Consider the following 21924-nt stretch of genomic DNA (forward strand, 5'->3'; position numbering starts at 1 on the left):
CGTCCTGATTGTTTTAAACCATACAGTGATTTGTTCAATTTACAGACTAGTTTATCACCTCTGTTTGATTTGACTTCAAATCCTTTCGGCTGCTCCATGTAAATCTCACAATCTATTGGAGCGTGTAAGTAAGCCGTTTTCACATCCATTTGGTGAAGTTCAAGATCATATTGTGCTGCCATTTGCATTAAGGCTCGAATTGATGTGATATTTGCTGTTGGTGAGAAAGTTTCTATGTAATCTACACCCATCACTTGACTATAGCCCTTAGCAACATATCTGGCCTTGTATGTCTCTGTCTCATCTATATTACTCTTAATAGAGTAGACCCATCTACCCCCCACTGCATGTTTACCTTCTGGTAGTGTAGTTAGGGTAAATGTATTGTTTTCTTGTAGTGAGCTAATTTCATCTTCCATGGCCTTAACCCACATCTTAGACTTATTGGAATTCATAGCTTCCTCAAAAGTCTGTGGTAAATCGCACATTCTGTAACAGTAATCAACATTAGTAAGAATCTGATCATCACTCTCCACATCAGATACATAATCTGTCAAATACTGTGGGGCTCTCCTATTTCTCTTAGGATAACGTGCGCATTGTTCACCACTCTCAGTTTGAGCACTACTCTGACTCTCTGTCTCAGTTGTCTTTTCTGGCGTCTCATTAGTAATGTTATGTGTTGACTGGGGAGATACATATCTCTCTCTATGAGAATCATCATCTGACATTGTGATTTCTGTCTGTGTCTGATGATCAGCCACACATCTTGTTATGAATTTCACAAGTCTGTGCTTCAGAACTTTACCTGTGTCTGGATAATAAATCAAATATGCAGGGCTGTTTTTATCATATCCTACAAAAATCCCTTTTTCACATCTAGCATCCAGCTTCTTTTTGTCGTGTTTGTATGCGTAGCATACTGAACCAAATATTCTCATTTTAGAGAGATCAGGCTCCTTCCCAGTCAATGCATAGTATGGGGTTTGGTGTATACGGCTATTGTAGCACCTGTTGCGAATTACTGCAGCAGTCATTACCGCGTAGGTCCACAACATCTTGGGCAGGCCGCTCTCTAAGATCATGCATCTCGCCATCTCAAAAAGTGTTCGCCAATTTCTCTCGGCAGTCCCATTTTGATGGGGCGAATATGGCGCTGAAGTCTCATGGCGTATACCATTCTTACTTAAAAGAGACTGAAACTCTTTTGCTGTGAACTCTGTTCCATTATCTGACCTAACACACTTTATGCGCCCATAAGGTGCTGTGTCAGCAATGAACTTTTCAGTTGCTCTTGCAGTGTCACTTTTAGCTTTTAAAAAGTAAACAAATACTGCACCAGAGTAATCATCAGTGAATGCTAAAGCATACTTGAAGCCGTCTTTAGCTTCTGGGTCAATTGGACCAGCTAGATCTGTGTGCACTAGTTCGAGTGCAGCTTTAGCTCTTGTATCAGGCTCCCTGTTTCGGCTCTGTACAAATTTACCCTGTGTACAAATCTCACAATTTAAATTAGATTTATCAATCTTCCCTGATATTTTCATCCCCTTCACTACATTTTGCAATTTGGAAATGTCTTCATAATTGCAGTGCCCAAGAATTTCGTGCCAGGTTTGGATATCATAACATGAGTTACAACTATCAGTATCACCATCTCCATTAGCAGTGTTCAGATAATACAGTCTATTGTACTCATGTATGCTAAATTTTGTACCGTCCTTATGAGTCAGTTTGTCTTGTCCTTGTTGAAAGCTGATCGAAGCTCCGTTTGTTGTTGCTGCTTTAACAGAAAAAATGTTTTGCGGATACGATGGTATATACAAGGCGTTCTTTAGTATCGTTTTCACTTTATGTCCCGCGCTGTCAATCAAGTGCACCTCTGCGTCACCTCTTCTCTGCGCAACTCCACTCGCCTTTGTTCCGTCCGCCAACTCAATGTAGTGTTTCTCCGGTTGGAATTTGTCATCAAACTGTTTGAACTTCTTAAGATCAGTAATGATATGCGAGGTCGCGCCAGTGTCGACCATCAGCCCTTTTCGCTGTATTTCGTATGATCTGTAGTCACTGGCTTTGAAGATAAATGTGTGTTCCTCATCATCGTTCTTGTCGCTAGCCAGTTTAATATCATCTCTCTTTTTTCGTCTACAGTTCTCGTCTTTGTGTGTTGAGCTTTTGCAGTAATTACACCACTGTCGTTTGCAGTTTAAGGCTGGGCATGTACGCATTTTGTGCCCTTTCTGTTGGCAGTTGTAACACGTAATGTCCGAGTATGCGAGCCCTTCTCTCCCCTTGCGTCCCGAGGGGGAGGCATTTGCTTTCATCACGTTATCTTCACTGGCGACACTGTGGAAGTTTTCAGTACTCTCAAAATTTCTCAGCTTCGTTTTAAACTCAGCAAACGTTATTTCTGTATCACTCTGTGTGATATGTATTGCAAACGGTTTAAATGAGTCCGGCAAACCTTTCAAAATCATCGCAATTAGAAGTCCATCACTAAGGGTTTCTTCTGCATTTCTTAGTGCTGTGATTGCGGTTTCAGCTCTTATAATATAGTCTGTGACACTCTCACTTGGTTTCTTTTGTAAAGAAGTTAACTCGGTATACAGAGAAATGATTCGCGGCTTCCCTTTGCCAGCATAGTAGGCCCGTAAAATCCGCAGAGCTTTCCTACCGTCATCCGCGGCATCTCTCATGACAAGTGACAAACTTTTGTCATCCAGGTACTGAATTAATTCTGCATACGCTTCTTCATTTTTATCAGGTCCTTCATCATCATCAGCATGTGCGGAGGCCTCTGATAGCACCGTCTCTTTCAATCCTAGCAACCGCATGTGTCCTAAAAACTTTGTTTCCCAAAGTTCATAGTTTTTCTCATCTCCGTCGAAACACAATCTATTCCATCGGTTACTCACATCTCTTCTGGGCCCATAACCTGTTGGCGCAGCCATTTTCGTGTATGGTAACCGGTATATAATCTTAATTACACGGAGGTAAAATAACTCACGTCTCTCCTCGGTTTTCTGCTGAACCGGAATACATTTATTTGCATATGTCCAAATATGGGAAGCAGGTAACACATGACATGACAGTCTGAGGGCACATCCAATAGTAACGCTAACACAATAAAATATTGGATTCTTTGGTTTTTCGGTGTTGCCGACTTTATTTTTGTTTATATAATTATTTGTAACTTTTTATTGAGAATTGAGTTTTTAATTATTTTAAACTTTAACATTTAAAATAATTAGTTTTTTTTTTTTTTTGCATGGTCAGCATTGAGGAGAGAGTAACACATTTCACCGCAGCACTTTGTGTGTGTGTGTGTGCGTGCATGTGTGTATAATACCTATACCTGCTGCAGTCAACCTAAAACCTACAGTAGGTTGACATAAAACCAAAACAACATCCATTCTTGTCTTAGGACATTTTATTTGGCAAATTTTAAAATAACAGTAAGTATATGTGACATGTTAAATATATAGTATAATTTGCTGGTTTTAAACATACAGAATAATAATAAATATAGTTATGAAACAACCATAACACCAAATGTTGACTAATGAAAGTACATTTATAACAACTATTTATTTGTTAGACTTCTGTATTGTCAAACCATGTTGCATACAAATGCATTCAACAGACTTATATGACAGTGCATTGCTGTAGAGGACAAATAAAACACGAGACAGGTGTTTAGAAAGAGTATAGTTTATTTAGTTTGACATGCAAACTTATCTAAACAAGACACACTTTCAGAAAACAGCCCGGAAACATTATAATGCGCGCGCTCGTGAATATAACCCGCGGTTGTCTTCAACTGTTGTCTTCAATAGTCCTTCTTTGCTCAACAACTGAGCTGAAAAACAAAGCAAAACATTACAACAGTCAGACATGGAGCAAAGAGCATAGAATTACCAAGAGGCGACACTCTACAATTTGGGAAACAATAACGCGCTTTTTGAATAATATAAATAAATAAAAAGCAGCTGCTTTCCATCGCGACAGCAATGACGAGCGATCGCTATCACTTGAAACTGGCGGAATCCGGGTCTGTTGCTCTTGGTCACTCTAAGCTCTTTGCTAAAGGTTTAATCATAACAGTTACCGTGGTTTCTATTTCAAACTATAGTAAACTAAAGTTTGAAACTATAGTTTAAAATAGAAGATGAGTGGGCCTCGCTACTCCCACCCACCATAACCCTCGCAGCGAGGTCCCACTACCGGCCGCCCGTGTTTCCCCGAGGGTCCTCGGGGGTTATGTTCTCCCTGCCTAGGGCTCAAAGGCCGCCTCGCTGACAGAGCACACGAGCTTTATAGGAATGCATATGCAAATTTTTACAAGGCACGTCACTGTTGTCTCGCTGTCATGGCGAGCGCTGAGGAGGGCTCACCTGATTGGACCACAGAGACTCAGGAATCTGCGTCAGGGCGGGTTGCCGTCTGCTGTGGACAAAAATATATTAAATATATTTAATATATATATTTTTACGTTTTTGGTGCTGTGTAATATTCTGAGATACTTTATACGGTTCCTTTTACAGCATCCATGGTGTAAATTAAGCGTTTCCGGCGAATTGAATGCCAATGCAAAATCCGGTGCGTTTAAGGTCTGTTTTCTTTCAAAATCAGCGATCTCCACAAGCTGAGTGATATCCGATTTAAAGTGGGTCTCAGATTGTACAAGAAGCACTGCATTAAATTACATTTCCCCCGCCATATCCTTATAATATGAGCAATATATTTTACCCCAGTATATTCAATGGAGCTTCTGCGTTAGCCTGCCGATTCTGACGGGCGCGTGCGAGTAAACAGCTTTTTGTCTCGTTTTACGCTTGAGCAACTAAATAAATGCAAAAGTTTAGTTAACTGAAGGTATGTTAATGACATTACAACATCGATGCTGTATAAGGAACCGTATAAAATGGGGAAAAAAAAGTTCACAATAACAGGTCACCGGAAGTGTATCAGCATGGAAACAGCACTAGCTCGGCATATACCCTATTTAAATAGGAACTTATATACATCTAATATATCTAGAAAACTACAGGAGTATTACATACTAAGCAACAGAATCCTGTGGTGCCACAGAAATGTTTAAGTGATACCACACACTACCACAAGAATACCGCAGGAGTATTACATACTGTACAACACAGAATCCTGTGGTAAAACATCCCAAAAAAAACAACAAAGTACTACACAATCATCACATGGTTTTTGTTTTGTACATTTGATGGTTTACCACATGAAATACCACATGCTACCACAAAAATATTACAGGAATATAACAGTAATACCACACGCTCTACCACAAGAATATCCCAGGAATTTTACATATTGTATAACAGAATCCTGTGGTAAATACTACCACAATATGAACGTGATACACTACCACAAGAATACTACAGGAGTATCACATACTGTACAGCACAGAATCATGTGGTAAAACGTCCCAAAAAACAACAAAGTACTACACAGTTACCACATAACATTTGATGGTTTACCACATAGAATACCGCAGGTAATGTTTGTAATGGAGGGTGTCGGTCATCTTGTTGTTTCAATTGCAAATTTATTCCAGTACACAAACATTTGCACACTGAAAAGTTTTTACAATAAATATGAATACATGTGATGTTACTTTGTAAGAATAGGTATTTCTTAATTAAACGACTTAAATGCAGAACATACTGATTTTACCTTGCACTGAGAAAAAAAAAATGTTTTAGAAAAAAACAGAACAAAAAAGCTAATTCTTGTGATATTGTACTGCAGAAATTGCTGTAGCAATCCTGTGATATTTAGCTGTGTTGGTATTACCACACAAAAACAACAGAGAAACCACATACTTCATCCAATGGTAAATTCCTGTGAAATTTCACTGCAGAAAGTGCTGTAGTAATCCTGTCATATTTAGCTTTGCTCATTTTTTTGTGTGGTAAATTTATGTTGTACTGCTGAAATACCACAGGATTACCACAGGACATTTTTGTAAATCCGGTCGCACACCAGAAGCGAACTTAAGTCCAACTTTTGTGCTACAGAAAAGCCCAACAGTTTGTAACGACATAAGGGCATGTGCTAGCTAGACAATATTTTAAATGTCATCCTCTAGTATTAATTATCATAAAAATTCACATTTTCAAAAGAACTCCTCGTATTATAGTAAAACAGATAGTGAAGGGTTAACTAGTGAGTCTTTTCGTCATTTTATTTGATTTCTTTTTTATTACTACAGGTTTGGAACAACATGAGGATCAGATTATTTATTATTATTATTATTATTAATTTATTTTTTTTGCTTTGGATGAAGTTTTTATATTTTTATTGTTTTTATTCAATGATATGTGCATGATTGTGATAAATGTAGGCAGTTCCTTTGAAAATATGCTGTACCAGGGATGTCAAACTCCTGGAGGGCCGCAGCCCAGCAGAATTTAGTTCCAGCCCTGCTTCAACACACTACCTTTAGATTTAGTTTGATCAGGTGTGTTTAATTAGTATAACTGCAGTGTTACCCTGTAGATTGTGCAGTAAATAACTGTAAAATAGCCAGTGTTTTGCTGTAATAAAAGGAAACAGTATTTTACTGTAAAAGGAGTAGACTTTGTATGAAATTGTGTAGTGCAAAGAATAAATTACAGTAATTTATTTTATGTACTCATTACAACTTTGACAATAAATAGCAAATTACTGTTCAACCATTACCGTCCCATCCACTCTGATGCTTTATGTTGCTAATTATAGAGACGTGCATTTTGAAGGCTGAAAACAATGATTTGGGCATCACCACACACTCCCACAGGCTGTCTGTCTTAAAAAGTTTTCAGAAAATGCTGGCCCTTTAAGGGAGTCAGGTGTTTGATTTGTTTACTGCTGAGTGTGCTTCATTCTCTGTCCATCAATTCAGATGTAGAGTCTGATATGTTTTAGGCTTTAAATAAGAATCTACAATGAGTAAGTAAAATGTGTTCAAATGTTTTTGAGGGTTTCTAAAATAAGGCTGTGTTTTAAGTTATATTGTTGTTATCTTGAACTGTGTACTTGAAAGCTACATTGTTAGCTAGTTAGCCCCTCCTCGTATAACTTCTTACATTTATTGTATATTGCATACTGCCATAATGTACAGATGTTAACAGTTTTATGTATCTTTCTGGCAACTAAGCCAAAATTAAATTCCATCGCCTCAGTAAGGTAACATGTGCACAGAAATCATCACAGGGAATCACAAAAACATATGATACACTTAACCATCCACACACAAAAGCTCCACTGTCAGCTCCCAGGTTGTGAGTTTGTTGCTAAGTATTTTTCAGAGCTGTGTTTCCACCTATGAATTTATATTAGAAACAATAGAAAAGTTTGTTGTCATGAGATTTTTTAAGTAAATAATAATTATAACAATAAAATATTGGATTCTTTGGTTTTTCGGTGTTGCCGACTTTATTTTTGTTTATATAATTATTTGTAACTTTTTATTGAGAATTGAGTTTTTAATTATTTTAAACTTTAACATTTAAAATAATTAGTTTTTTTTTTTTTTGCATGGTCAGCATTGAGGAGAGAGTAACACATTTCACCGCAGCACTTTGTGTGTGTGTGTGTGCGTGCATGTGTGTATAATACCTATACCTGCTGCAGTCAACCTAAAACCTACAGTAGGTTGACATAAAACCAAAACAACATCCATTCTTGTCTTAGGACATTTTATTTGGCAAATTTTAAAATAACAGTAAGTATATGTGACATGTTAAATATATAGTATAATTTGCTGGTTTTAAACATACAGAATAATAATAAATATAGTTATGAAACAACCATAACACCAAATGTTGACTAATGAAAGTACATTTATAACAACTATTTATTTGTTAGACTTCTGTATTGTCAAACCATGTTGCATACAAATGCATTCAACAGACTTATATGACAGTGCATTGCTGTAGAGGACAAATAAAACACGAGACAGGTGTTTAGAAAGAGTATAGTTTATTTAGTTTGACATGCAAACTTATCTAAACAAGACACACTTTCAGAAAACAGCCCGGAAACATTATAATGCGCGCGCTCGTGAATATAACCCGCGGTTGTCTTCAACTGTTGTCTTCAATAGTCCTTCTTTGCTCAACAACTGAGCTGAAAAACAAAGCAAAACATTACAACAGTCAGACATGGAGCAAAGAGCATAGAATTACCAAGAGGCGACACTCTACAATTTGGGAAACAATAACGCGCTTTTTGAATAATATAAATAAATAAAAAGCAGCTGCTTTCCATCGCGACAGCAATGACGAGCGATCGCTATCACTTGAAACTGGCGGAATCCGGGTCTGTTGCTCTTGGTCATTCTAAGCTCTTTGCTAAAGGTTTAATCATAACAGTTACCATGGTTTCTATTTCAAACTATAGTAAACTAAAGTTTGAAACTATAGTTTAAAATAGAAGATGAGTGGGCCTCGCTACTCCCACCCACCATAACCCTCGCAGCGAGGTCCCACTACCGTCCGCCCGTGTTTCCCCGAGGGTCCTCGGGGGTTATGTTCTCCCTGCCTAGGGCTCAAAGGCCGCCTCGCTGACAGAGCACACGAGCTTTATAGGAATGCATATGCAAATTTTTACAAGGCACGTCACTGTTGTCTCGCTGTCATGGCGAGCGCTGAGGAGGGCTCACCTGATTGGACCACAGAGACTCAGGAATCTGCGTCAGGGCGAGTTGCCGTCTGCTGTGGACAAAAATATATTAAATATATTTAATATTAATCCAGCGAAAGTCTCGAAAGGAAGGCTTATTATTATTATTATTATTATTATTATTATTATTATTATTATTATTATTATTATTATTATTATTATTATTATTATTATTATTATTATTACTATTATATAGGCCTAGTTTGGAAACAATCGTGCAAACCAAGTGCTGCTCGCAAATCTTTTGCTCAGTATCAGGTGCATAGCAGCAAATTTGGCGGCGAACTATAATAGTAATGATAAATTGTAATGATAAATGTCTAATAATACTGCTAATATATTATATATTAAATATAATATATTAAATGCCTGGGTGCTGATCCGCAGAGGACGAAGACTACAGGACTGTTATTTTGAAGGCGACGTCAGGAGCCCAGATTTGATTGACCAATCAGAGGAAATGGGCGTTTCAGAACCGCCTACATGTGGATAATGAATTTTAAAGTCATTTATCCGTTTTCCTACCCTAAACCAAAAAAAGAAAATCGAGCCAAAATCAGTTATTTAATTTTTTTGTAGCCAAATAAAAAACCGAAAAACGGCCGTTTCCTCGTTTTTTAAATTTCGTTTAAGATCAAAAATCGAATGAACGCAACGTACACGGACCTTAAAAACACCGAAATCGTTTATGAACTCAACGCTTAACTCCGCGAAAGGTTTTGTTCGTCCACTTATACAGTAGGCGGTAGATGGCAGAAACCGTCAGTGTGATCAGGAACTGTGGGCATCTTTATTTATCCTGCTGCACGAGCATCATGTGTTTACAGTTTCTGCATTAATGTGTGAAATCTGGGAGATGGCAGATGATAATGTCATAGCCCGGCTCGGCAGCATGAAGGCTCTGCTGGGGATTGTGGCAGGAGCCGGAGCTTCATATGGCATTTATAAACTAGTCTTTGGTCGTACGAAAGATGGAGGAGTAAACAAAAAGAAGTCTGCAAAAATTGTAAATATTCAGCCTGGAAGTTTGATGGCCAAAGTATCTGGATTTAAAGTTGTCAGTAAAAATGATCATCTGGATCCTTCTGCCGATACTGAATCTAGTAAGTTAAGTTAAGTGACATTTAAAATGGTTTTCATGTTGAATATTAAAGCTAAAAATGTCTATAGATAGCCTTTAAAAGAGTCTAAAAGATTTATTTTCCAGTCTTATATAGTGAACGTTCAACTGGTCTAGCCAGAGGAGCAGATAAACAGTTTACCTAACGTTAGTGTAACTTAACGTTAACGTGAACATGGAAGATTTGTATCCGTTATTGTGGTCCTTGGGTCATAAAATGCAAGTCAGTGGCACTGGCACTTTGTGAATAAAAACAACAAAAACAGGCAAAACAAACTTAGTCAAGTGTTATCTCACCCAAAAAAAAAATTTCTAACCCTGTTTTTTTTTTATCAATTACTTACCATCATGCCATGTCATTACAAATCCTGAACTTTTTGTTCATCTTCTAAACACAAATTAAGCTATTTTAGATTAAATCTGAGAGCTCTCTCTTCCTTTAAAGTGCAGAAAAGAAACTAAAAGCAAAGTCAATACATGTGACTTCAGTGGATAAACTATATTCATATAAAGCTCTAAGAACACTTTTATGTGCCAAGACACTGTAAAAACCACTTTGTTTGCCTTTGTCTTCTCTTCTACATCATGCATCACTTACTACTATGGGCAGTATGATATTGAGGTAAAGTTGGTTTCTTATCCGCATAATCTTGTGACACTATATAGTTTACCACAGTACTTTGAATGTTCAGTCTGGAGTCACTTGTAAATCTGACTTCAAAACAACAATAGCAATATTTGATTTACTGTGAACAATGTTGTACTTTGTTAGTCATTAGCTGCTTATATAATTTTCCTATTTTGGATTATCAAAAAATACTTTATATATATTATTAAGGAGAAAGTCACAATGTGTGAATATAAAAACAACTTTACCTCAATCACTATGATATTTCCATTAGCCTTAGCAGTGCAATACGCAAGCATCAGCATCAAACTTTTTGACTCTAAAAGCGCAGAGAGTTGTTGACTTTTATTTTATACATCAAAAAGCACCACTGTTTCAGATAGAAATCCTCTTTAATGTTCTGTTAAAGAAGAAAAGTGGCCTACATCTTTTGGCTTGTGGTTTGTAACTTTTTTTTTTTCTTCTCATAAGATGATATTCACTCAAAATCTGCTGCCAGCCTGGAGCCTCGGCATCTCAGTATGCTCCTCTCTCTTCTGCAGAGCAGTCCAAACCCAGAAGAGAGGAGAAAAGTGCTCGTAACAATAGGAAATTCTGCTGCCTTCACAGTAAACCAGGTATTTTAATTGCCTGTCTTCTGTAGATATTGTAATTAATATACTTTTATATGTTTTGACTTATAAATGAGTAAAAAGCACTTTACAGTTGATGTGTCTTTTGCTTTTCTTCTTTAGGATCTTCTGCGAGAATTTGGAGGTCTTCACATTATAGCAGGTTTTCTGTCAGACCCTTCTCCTGAGATTCGTGTTCAGACTCTGAACACTCTGAACAACTTAAGCATGAACATCCGCAATCAAGAGCAGCTTAAGGTATTTTTTAGAGATGCTGTATTTTTTGTTTTTAAATCTCAGTGGATTGCTTTTGGATCAGTGTTATTATCTGAAGTCATTGAAAATATTTTTTTTTGCTAAAATATTAATATTAAATAAAAAAGTAAATATATTTTATATAATTCTCAATAATTGTATGCAGTTTTATGCAAAATTTAAATGACGAGACAAAGTTGTCCCAAAATACCTTTTCAGGCATAATAGAACAATTACAAAAATACATTCATTCATTTATTTTCTGTTCGGCTTAGTCTTTTCATTAATCAGCCAATTTAGCTTATTCAATTCACCTATAGCGCATGTCGTTGGACTGTGGGGAAAACTGGAGGAAACCTACTTGAACAAGGGGAGTACATGCAAACTCCACACAGAAATGCCAACTGACACAGCCGGGGCTCGAACCAGCAACTTTCTTGCTGTGAGGCGATCATGCTACCCACTGCGCCACCGGGACGCCCCCAAATACAAGTGAAGTCAGAATTATTAGCTCCCCTGAATTATTATCCCCCTTATTTATTTTTTCCACAATTTCTGGTTAAGGGAAAGACGATTTTTTAGCACATTTCTAAACATACTAGTTTTAATAACTTTCTAATTTCTAATAACTGTTTTTTTAAACTTTGCCAGGAAGTCAGTAAATAATATTTAACTTGATATATTAGATATTTTAACTAGATAAGAGACTTCTATACAGCTTAAAGTGACATTTAAAGGCTTAACTAGGTTAATTAGGTTAACTAGTTAGGTTAGGGTAATTAGACAAGTTATTGTATATCAATGGTTTGTTCTGTAGACTAAAAAAATTTGCTTAAAGGGGCTAATAATTTTGACCTTAAAATGTTTTTTTAAAAAAATTAAAAACTGCTTTTATAATAATCAAAATAAAGCAAATAAGACTTTTTTAAAATATCAGACAAACTGTAAAATTCTCTTGATCTGTTAAACATAATTTGAGAAATATTTAAAAAAGAAAAAAAGAAAAAAAATCAAAGGGGGGCCAATAATTGTGACTTCATTCATTCATTCATTTTCTTGTCGGTTTAGTCCCTTTATTAATCCGGGGTCGCCACAGCGGAATGAACCGCCAACTTATCCAGCAAGTTTTTTACGCAGCGGATGCCCTTGCAGCTGCAACCCATCTCTGACATTCACATACAATCCCAAACATTCACATACAATCATTCACACACTACGGACAATTTAGCCTACCCAGTTCAACTGTACCGCATGTCTTTGGACTGTGGGGGAAACCGGAGCACCCGGAGGAAACCCACGCGAATGCAGGGAGAACATGCAAACTCCACAAAAACAAAACTAGCTGTTAAAAAAAATATGAAAAAATATGAAATACAAAACTAGCTGTTTAAAAATTATATTTATACTTTGTTAATATACTTTAAATAACTAGGATTTACTTATTTGTCAGCAAAATGATTTTAACATTAAATTTTTTTTTTGTATATATTCTACAGTGCAGTTGTTTTATTTGTTACACCAAATGATGATGGAACATTATTTTACCCATATTTTGGCATGTGTATTTTCTCCTAAAAGAGAAAATGTAATATGCATTTAGTATGCTTTCTATGTGTATGAAATCACAATTTCGTTTAATGTGGACAACAAAATAAGTATATTATAATTTAATAGGTATTAAAAGTAATTTAATATATAGTTTGACCTATTTATAATTTAATAAATGTATGAATACTGCTATAATTTTTTTTTAAACAAATGTAATATTAACATTACAAATCATTTTTTTAACTTTTGAAAATAATCATAGATATACAATTAAAAATATACACAGTTTTTTGGAACTAAAATCTACATTTTTAACAGAAAAAATGCTAATTACAAATAAAACTGATAAAATTAAAAACGATATAATATTAATAAAACTTTATTAAAAGCAACTCTTCAAAATGTTGCATTTGTAGCTAACTGAAGTAATTAGGATGATGTAATACAATTACTGAAACTAAAACTAATATAAAAAATGATAGTTTTATAGATGTGTTATGACAAGCATGTAAATTAATTGTTGAAATTTTGACAAACATTGTTTTGAAAAGTATGTATTTTATGCTTTGTTTGTTTGTTTATTTATTTATTGCTGTAGTTTGAACAGTTGCTGTCGTAATCTCTTTTTTAAAAATAGTTTAACAAAGAGACTTTTCTCAAATAACACTCTATCAAATGCCTGTTTTTCTATTTTTTTTCCTAATGGACGACATGTTTTTGCTCTTGCTGTTGTTCAGATTTACATCCCTCCGGTGTTGCAGCTGATCGAAATGTCACCAGTGAACTCTGACCTTCAGCTTGCAGCTCTCCGATTACTGACTAATCTCTCAGTAACCGACTACCACCAGCATCTGATGAAGACCTCCATCACCCTCTTCCTGTCGCTGCTCGTAGTGAGCAATGAAGTCCTACAGGTGATCTAGAATAAAGTCATGGTCTGCTCAAATACGCATTACAGTTTGGGATCAGTAAGAGTTTTAATAATAATACAACAACTATTCTGCTCAACAAGGCTGCATTTATTTCATTAAAAAGATCAAGTTCTGTAAAATTGAGAAATATTATTACAATTAAAAATAATATATATATATATATATATATATATATATATATATATATATATATATATATATATATATATATATATATATATATATATATTTTTTTTTTTTTTAATTCAATGTAATTTAAAATATAATTTGTTCCAGGGATTTAAAAGCTGAATTTTCAGCATCATTACGTCATGTTGATCCCTCAGAATCATTCTAATGTGACTGGTTGCTGTTAAGATCAATTATTATTGGTTCACAGTCATAAATAAAAATGTGTATAATTATCAGTGTTGAACTTTTTTTCTTGCTTCTTTAGCAAAAACAGTTACATGTTAATTTTTATGATTGTTTTATAAAAGAATTTATAATCATAGCAAGATAACATCTTCTTATTTATCTATTTATCTATAAAGCTTTTTACATTACAAATGTTTTTTTAATTGTACTTTTAACTAACCATATCACAGTTTCTGCAAAAATATATAGAAAGCCAACAGTTTTAAACACTGAAATTAATAATAATAATATTAATAGTAATAATAAATGTTTCCTGAGTAGCAGATCAACATATTAAAATGATTTCTGAAGAATCCCAAACTAAAACATTCAAAATGATTAGCCCTCCTGTGAAATTTGTATGGTTTTTAAATATTTCTCAAGTGATGTTTAACAGACTCAGGGCATTTTCACAGTATTTCCTATAATGTTCTTTTTTTTTCTTCTAGGAAAAATTTGATTTCATTAAATTTCATTAAAGATGTATTTAAAAAATTAAGGGCAATATTAGTTGGCGGTTTATTCCGCTGTGGCAACCCCTGATAAATAAAGGACTAAACACAGGGAAAATGAATGAATAATTATTCATTAGCCCCTTAAAAAATCATTGTCTACAAAACAAGCAACTGTTGTCCACCTAGTTATCCTAACTTGCCCTGTTAACCTGATTAACCTCGTCTTTAAATTGTACTTTAAGCTGAATACTAGTGTCTGGAAAAATATCTAGTAAAATATGTACCATCATTATGGCGAAGACAAAAGATATCAGTTATTAGAAATTAGTTGTTAAAACTATTATGTAAAAAAATGAGATGAAAAAATCTTCACTTCATTAAGCAATACTTGGGAAATATTTTTAAAGTAGAATAAATTTTCACAGGAGGGCTGATAATTATGACTTGAACTGTCTATTATGTACACAATCAGATATACTAAACATTTAATTTGTTTCTGCAGATCCAAGTGCTGAAGGTCCTGGTAAATCTTTCCTCCAATCCAGATTTGATGGATGATATTGTGCAAGCTCAGGTGAACAAACATCTTTTATGGTTTCAGCTGTTGGGCTTTTTCTTCTATCATATGAACACAATATGATTATTAATAGATATATCTATAAATATTCACCTGGGTTGCTAGGTGGCTTAGTTTGTCTCATTGCCTGCTGTTGATGCCCATATCTATTTTAAGGCACTCTGTCGCCATGATGTATTTTGGCTCTGTATAGTTTGCACATTTTTAAAGTATCACATTGCAATTTTTTCCCACTGTATCCATTTATAATATTGTGGTTTTAAATCAATGAGAATGTATTTAATTTATTGTTAGAAAAAGCTTTACTTTAGCATTTATTGTTTGTGGGGCTTCACTATTTACCTAAAATAAAATAAATGAATTAATGAATAATGTTATAAAAATAACAGTGCCACACTACATTTTTTAATTATCATTTGTTAAACCATTATTTTACTTTCTTTTTGGGTATATGAAGTATAAAATTATATGTAAGTATGATTAAAAATAATAAATGAGCAAAATAATGTACATGTATTTATTGTTTGATGATTTTAATAATTACTAAATAATAAAACTAAACAATAGCAAATATACATTTTGTAATAATTGATAGGTTAAACCATAATTTAACTTTTATTTTGGCTTTGCTTGATTTGGTGAGATATTTAAATTGCAATTTTTAAAAATCAATTATAATAATTAATATTTTTAATTTTATTCAGTAATTAAATAAAATAAATAAATAAATGGAATATATTTGAACACATACAGACTCTTACAGTCTCTAATATTTTATCAAATACAGAACAAATACACAGCATACATTTAGTCCTTATTTGGGTTCAAAAACAACACACAACATAAAGCTCAGTCAGTGCAAACCTTTCATCAGTATCTATAATCTTCATCAGCACATGTAGCCTCTGTTAGAAAGTAATTCCCTCATTCCGAGTACATAATAGTCCAAAAGGCAATGATAATAGTTAAACATGGCAGTTTGTTCATGTTTTAGGTTGCTGAAAAAATCAGTTGCTCCTTTTTTTTCGGCTTCTCATTCTAAGCTCAAGAAGTTTGTTATTTCAAATATAGACCCACACACGAGTGCATGAGAAAGTAAAACCACTCGCTGTTTTAGACGGCCTTGTAAAACTAAAACAGGACAAAGCAGATTTTGATCTTCTTGGCTTTGTGGCTGTTCACCAAGACGACGACCAAGTTAGTTTTTTTGCTCGTGTCTACCATGGCTCAATATTATATGTATTTAATGTTGCGATAAAGTGTCTCGGCTGTGTATTTAAAAATGGAAGTTTCTTTGTTTTCATTCTCCTCACTTGTGCATGCTTTTCTGTAAACCAAAAGCATTCAGCTGCACTTCTAGCTCCGCCTTTTGGTACCCTTTTGTCATCCTAGGGTACCCTTTCAAAAGTACCTCCTTGAAATAATTACATTATTTGTCATACAGCCTGAAATCAAATCACATTCCAAATAACTTTTATCAGCCTTTGGAATATTTCTGTTGCCTTCTCTTAATCTGTGCCTTTCTACAACTTCATCCCGAAGGTCTTTTGAATGTACTGTGTGTAAAGCCATAAATTTTCACAGGGGTATGATGATTTTCTATAAGCACTCCATTTTCACACACCTCTCCAGTAACCTATAAATCTGTTGCCAGGCTCCAGCCTCCTTGATCGTGTTGTTTGACGGCTGCACCAGCACATCAGTCCTCCTCCGCCTACTGTTTTTTGTGGGGAATCTGCGCGCGTGGAGACCTTCGGCTCAGGTGGCTGAAGCGCTGAGGAGGAGACCGGACTCTCTCTACTGTGTTTTACTGGACGGCTCCTCTCAGCTCCACCAGAAGCTGCCGCTGTTGTTTTCTCATCCAGATGAGGAGGTGAAGACGCAGGTAGCCAGACTCCTCACGTAACAAATAAAAGTTTTACTGCAGTTCTGCTGGTCTTCTATGCTAACTTAAATGGTTAGTTCACACCAAAATGAAAATTCTACAGTTTTCCCATCCTCATGATGTTCCAAACCAATAAGACTTTCATTTAATTTCACAACACAAATGAAGATATCTTTAAAATGAAATCTGAGATTACCCGTTCACCCAAAACTCTCTTTAACCTTTCATTAGGATAACATCCATGTGAAACTGGCAGTTTATTTAAGGTCTTCGGAAGACACAAGCTTGCTTTATATGATGAACAGACATTTTTGGTATTTGTTATCATATAAATAATAATAATAAACTTATTTTTAAATATGGCCTCTAAAAGTAGCATCTCAAGGCACTGTACAGACATAAAATATGCAGAAGTAAAAGATACATACAAGGATGTATGCAAAAAAATTTGATCAGTGAAAATAAATAGGAAATAAACTATAGCCAATTAAGCTTAAAGATGTCACATGACCCTCAAGAATGAATCTTACTACTGTAGGTATGCTACAACTTCAGCCAGCGTCAACAAAATGATCACCATGTTTACATGGCAGACCACATGGTGTGGGACAACTGGCATGCACTGACTCAGATTCGATTGGTCTGTGCAGCACTGCATAAAGTTGAATTTGACTAATGGTTCTCATGGAATCTCAATGTCATGTGATTGCTCAAGAATGAAACTCAACTCAATCGTGTCGTGTAACACTCGAGAATTAACCTCATTGGTTTATGTTGAACTCAAATAAGGCACTCAAGAATGAGCCTGATTATGTGTTTTCACACTGTGCTTAACCCATATTATCATTGTTCTAAACCACGGTTAAAATCACATGTTACACCTGTAATTCGATCGCTGTGTTAGCACCAAATTTTAGTTGGAGTTATGAAACTTTGCTCCAGAGTTAGGGTTAGCACTGCATTTGTGGGACAGTTAACCTTGCGTTGCGGGGCTAACTTTGCTCAGTGTGACACAGAGCAGTATTTCCTTGTTGTTGCAGGATGCTTAGTAACAGATCAGCCAATAAGAAATTAGGCAGCAGGGCTCATGTCATGTTAGCAATGGGAAGCTTGCATCATGTAAACAACAGTCAGCGAGAGAAAATAGTTTAAACCACACTGAAAAAATGATTTTGCTATATGTTTAAACGACTTGTTTAAAACAAAAATCGATTGTGTGGAAGGCAGCATTTTTTACAGTTCACGTAAACTGGGGTTGTCAGTCATTCAGATTCATACATTTGTACTTTTATGCTTGTTTTTCATTTCTTTGCGCATCTCAAATAGCTAAAGACTACACAGTATAATTTTTTTAAACTGACGAGCAGATCTGGAAATGCTGTGTAAAAAGGTTGCCGACACTCGAAATAAAAACGGTAACCTGGGGTTTTGGAATGTATGCAGTATGTACAGTGTAAAGCGTCTGTTATTGAATACCCAAGATCATTCATTAACTCCTGGTATAGTTTGAGTGGTGTAAAACCTGATTACAGATAACCCAAAATTCTGTTTATTCAGGGTTTTGGATAAAAAATTTAAAGAAAAAAAAGCCCCATTAGTTCGACATGAAGCTCCACAATTGGTTGGTTCTTACCAAAGACATTGATTCATGCCACATGATTCTAAAGAACGAACCCCATTGGTAATTGGGGAAGTTGTGACATGACACTGGATAATTTACTTCATTGGTTCTTGTGGAAGTTTTGGGTGAACAGACTTTGAATGGAGCAGAAATCTCAGATTTGGTGCATAGTATTTTCATCTGTGTTTTAAGAATGATCAAAAGTCATACGGGTTTGTAAGGTCATGAGGATGAGCAAATGGTGACAAATTTTTATGTTGAGGTGAATTAACCCTTTAAATGTCAAGACTTGCACTAATTCTTCAGTGTTGATCTACTCTACTCGTCGCAGGCCATCAGTATCTCCAACGAATGTTGGAAAATGAAGAAATGACACCCTTGGGCATTTTGAGCTATGTCTGTGAACACCCCAAATCTCTTAGAGAGAACCTTAAAGAACATCTCCACTGCCTAAAGTTTACTTGCCAAGAGAATGCATCTCAAAGCTTGCAGGGATTTTCTCTGACCACACTAAGTGCTTTGGATATCCAAATTAGTAGTGGGAAGGATTAAAGTAACGTCTCTACATGTCTTTAGAAATGGCTTTGGGGGGAAGGGGTTTGGAATAATGCAAGTGAAGTTTACCACTAAACAAAATTTATGCAGGTTATGCTGAAGCAGTAATGACCCAGTAAAATCCCTATTTTTACAGACTCTGTGCAAAGATTGTACTGCCATTGCTTGATTGTTCTTATGCTCTGTGATAAGATTGACATGGCTAGCAATTTATTATTTAATAAGTGTTTATCTTGTTATTAGGCAGTTATAAAATAGCACTTTTTTATAATTGCTACATTTATTTTGTGAATAATTCTTTAAAATAAATATTTGCTTTTTAGTAATGTGTGTTAGTTGTATTTGTTCATGGGAACTGTATTTTAATATTTATTTTTAAATAACATTTATGTACACTTGAAGTACAGCTGTGTGTGAGAAACTAGTTGGAAACTAGTTTCAGTAACTTGCCTGGGGTGATATCCATTTATTACACATATATAAGTATCATAAACATTGACACTGTCAGCAATGTTATTAATTATTTTTTTCATATTATGAGACAATTATTTAAAAAAAAGTTTATTTTGCAGTTTAATACTTGATTTAACTTTATTTTGAAATGTTTTCTGGCATTTCATCAGGTTTATTAAAGTGTTTAGTCATATTTACATTGTAAAGTTTTTTTTGTGCACATGAAGACAATTTGCCCTCTTCAAATTTATTTTAAATTCAGACCAATGGTGCTATTTTAACATGCTTTTGTCAATTTTAATATGTTATTTTTCATTTGTTCTATTATTGCTTTATGTGTATTGTGTATAGTTTTATATTTTACTTTTTTAGAATTTTTGTGTGTTAAGTTGCTGTTTAGAGTTTTATATTTAAACTAATGTTATTAAATGAAAATAAGATCCTGAGCCACGAGCCAAAATAAATGTTAATTTTTTATATTTTATTTTATGTTTGTTTCAGTTGATCAAGATGGTTTAGTGGTGAGGATTTATCTTCATACACTCTTAAATCGCTCTTCTGTTTAAAAAAAAACTACATTTCCCACTATTCTTATGAATTCACCCGGGTTGCCACGTCCTTTGAAATTAGTGGCTCGGTTCTATAATTTATCCACTTGAATATTATGTGTTTGTTTATCAACATTTTGGATCCCGTTTGAAATGTGTTTAGAATAGTCTCAAAATGCGCAGTTGCTGTATTTTTGCATTTTATTTAAGCAAAGGATCATCCATCTTGTGTTTATTAGTCCGAGAAATTCGCTTAGTTTCCTAGTGGGATCTGGCAACAGTCGCTCGGCGTTAGTGCGACTTGAATCACATGAGTCAGATTACTGAAGAACTGTCAATCGAGTCTGCGTGCGATGACAGAAGAAATGAGCTGAAATGACAACAAATGTAGAGACGCGGAGAAGGAAACATGACACAGAAACGCAAGGTAAACAATAACCCAAAGTAAGAATACTGTATGTGAACTGAAGGACTGTAAGTAACACACTTCGTTTGTCAACATTGTAATACATTATCACCAGAGCAAGCAGTTCTAATTAGTAAAGACTTCATATACTCAACATTAAATGTATATAAACAATGTTTACATGATATGTTCTTAATTATTAGAGCTTCATAACGTGTCATGATTTATCCTCTACGTAAATGAATCAGTTTTTGTCAAAGCAGTATTGTAATGCATTTGCAGACAGTGTGGTTTCTGTCGTGAAAAGGTTCTGAAACCCTTAAGACCGCATTAGTCCAAACTTCCCCATTTACTGCATTTCCTTTAGGTCAATTTTTTTTTGTACTAGATTTAAAGTAAAACGTGTTGATGTTTAAGAACTAAAAGCATTTTAAGAGCGTGTGTTTCTGTAAATACTGTATATTTAAAATACAGTGATATAATAATAATGATTACATTTTCTCAATCAGAATTAGTTTTGTTTGCATATAACACTTCTTTTTGTTTGGACTACACTGTTTTAGCATAAATTCATTTGATATAATGTTTATTTATGAATTTCAACTTAAATGTACTGTTTGAATATCCAAATTCATTATGAGAACTAAAATTATGTGTATAAGCAATTCATAAAGCTGCAAACAGGCATTGCAAATAACACAATCATACAAAAATGGCAAGAAAATATAATATAAAGTTGCTGGTTGTATCTAAAGTTTATTGGGAAAAATACATATATAACATATATATGCTAATACATATATGTACATGAACACAGATGTTCAAGAATTTTGACAACTTGGAAGATTAGATCACATCATTCACAGTGCTTAAAAGGAATAAAGATCTCTAAAAGAAAACTTAAAATATCATTTGCTGCCTTTTATTCTCTGCCACTCTGATTGGTGGAATTTTTGTAGAGCTTTGTAGGTAATGTAGTTTTCAGCATAATGTCCACTATTAAACAAATCTGCTAAAAAAAAAAAAAGTAAATTTTGACTAATAAAAACTTTTATGTTGTGATCTTGTCCCTCAGATCCTCCAGAGGAGCGTCAAGGAAATCATCTGCCCGGCTCTTTCAGTGAGAGGATCTGTGTAGCTCATATTCACTCTGAAACTAGTGATGGTCCTGCACACTCCTGTTTACTACAAACCAGCGACTCCTTCACGCCTAAACACCCACAGAGAAGTGAAAGCACTTTGC

The 21924-nt window shown here is 34.7% G+C and overlaps 2 protein-coding genes across 8 annotated transcripts in view; both read left to right on the forward strand.

Annotated features, from left to right (window-relative positions):
- The first annotated feature begins 6846 nt into the window (after positions 1-6846).
- armc10 (armadillo repeat containing 10) lies at positions 6847-19600 on the forward strand. 3 transcript variants are annotated; one of them, XM_087312098.1, is made up of 7 exons: positions 6847-6957; positions 10911-11056; positions 11174-11308; positions 13591-13767; positions 15139-15210; positions 16868-17098; positions 19051-19600. In XM_087312098.1, the coding sequence occupies exons 1-7, from the start codon at positions 6954-6956 to the stop codon at positions 19090-19092; spliced, it is 807 nt and encodes a 268-aa protein (XP_087168224.1). In that variant the 5' UTR covers positions 6847-6953; the 3' UTR covers positions 19093-19600. The 3 variants fall into 3 exon arrangements, with proteins under 3 accessions (XP_087168224.1, XP_087168222.1, XP_087168223.1); XM_087312096.1 differs by lacking the exon at positions 6847-6957 and adding an exon at positions 9456-9794; XM_087312097.1 differs by lacking the exons at positions 6847-6957; positions 19051-19600 and adding an exon at positions 9456-9794 and having other exon boundaries at positions 16868-17139.
- A 992-nt stretch (positions 19601-20592) lies between these two features.
- Positions 20593-21924, forward strand: part of cax2 (cation/H+ exchanger protein 2) — a 22878-nt gene continuing 21546 nt past the window's right edge. For all 5 annotated transcript variants that reach the window (XR_015526452.1, XR_015526453.1, XR_015526454.1 and 2 more), the window contains exons 1-2: positions 20593-20702; positions 21757-21909. Coding sequence is in view for 2 of the 5 variants with exons in the window: in XM_087312090.1 (XP_087168216.1) it covers positions 20651-20702; positions 21757-21909 (205 nt within the window). In the remaining 3 variants the exon portion in view is untranslated. The remainder of the gene's footprint in view (positions 20703-21756; positions 21910-21924) is intronic.

This window comes from Danio rerio, chromosome 25 (assembly GCF_052040795.2).
Source record: "Danio rerio strain M-AB ecotype USA chromosome 25, GRCz13ab, whole genome shotgun sequence".
NCBI lineage: Eukaryota > Metazoa > Chordata > Actinopteri > Cypriniformes > Danionidae > Danio > Danio rerio.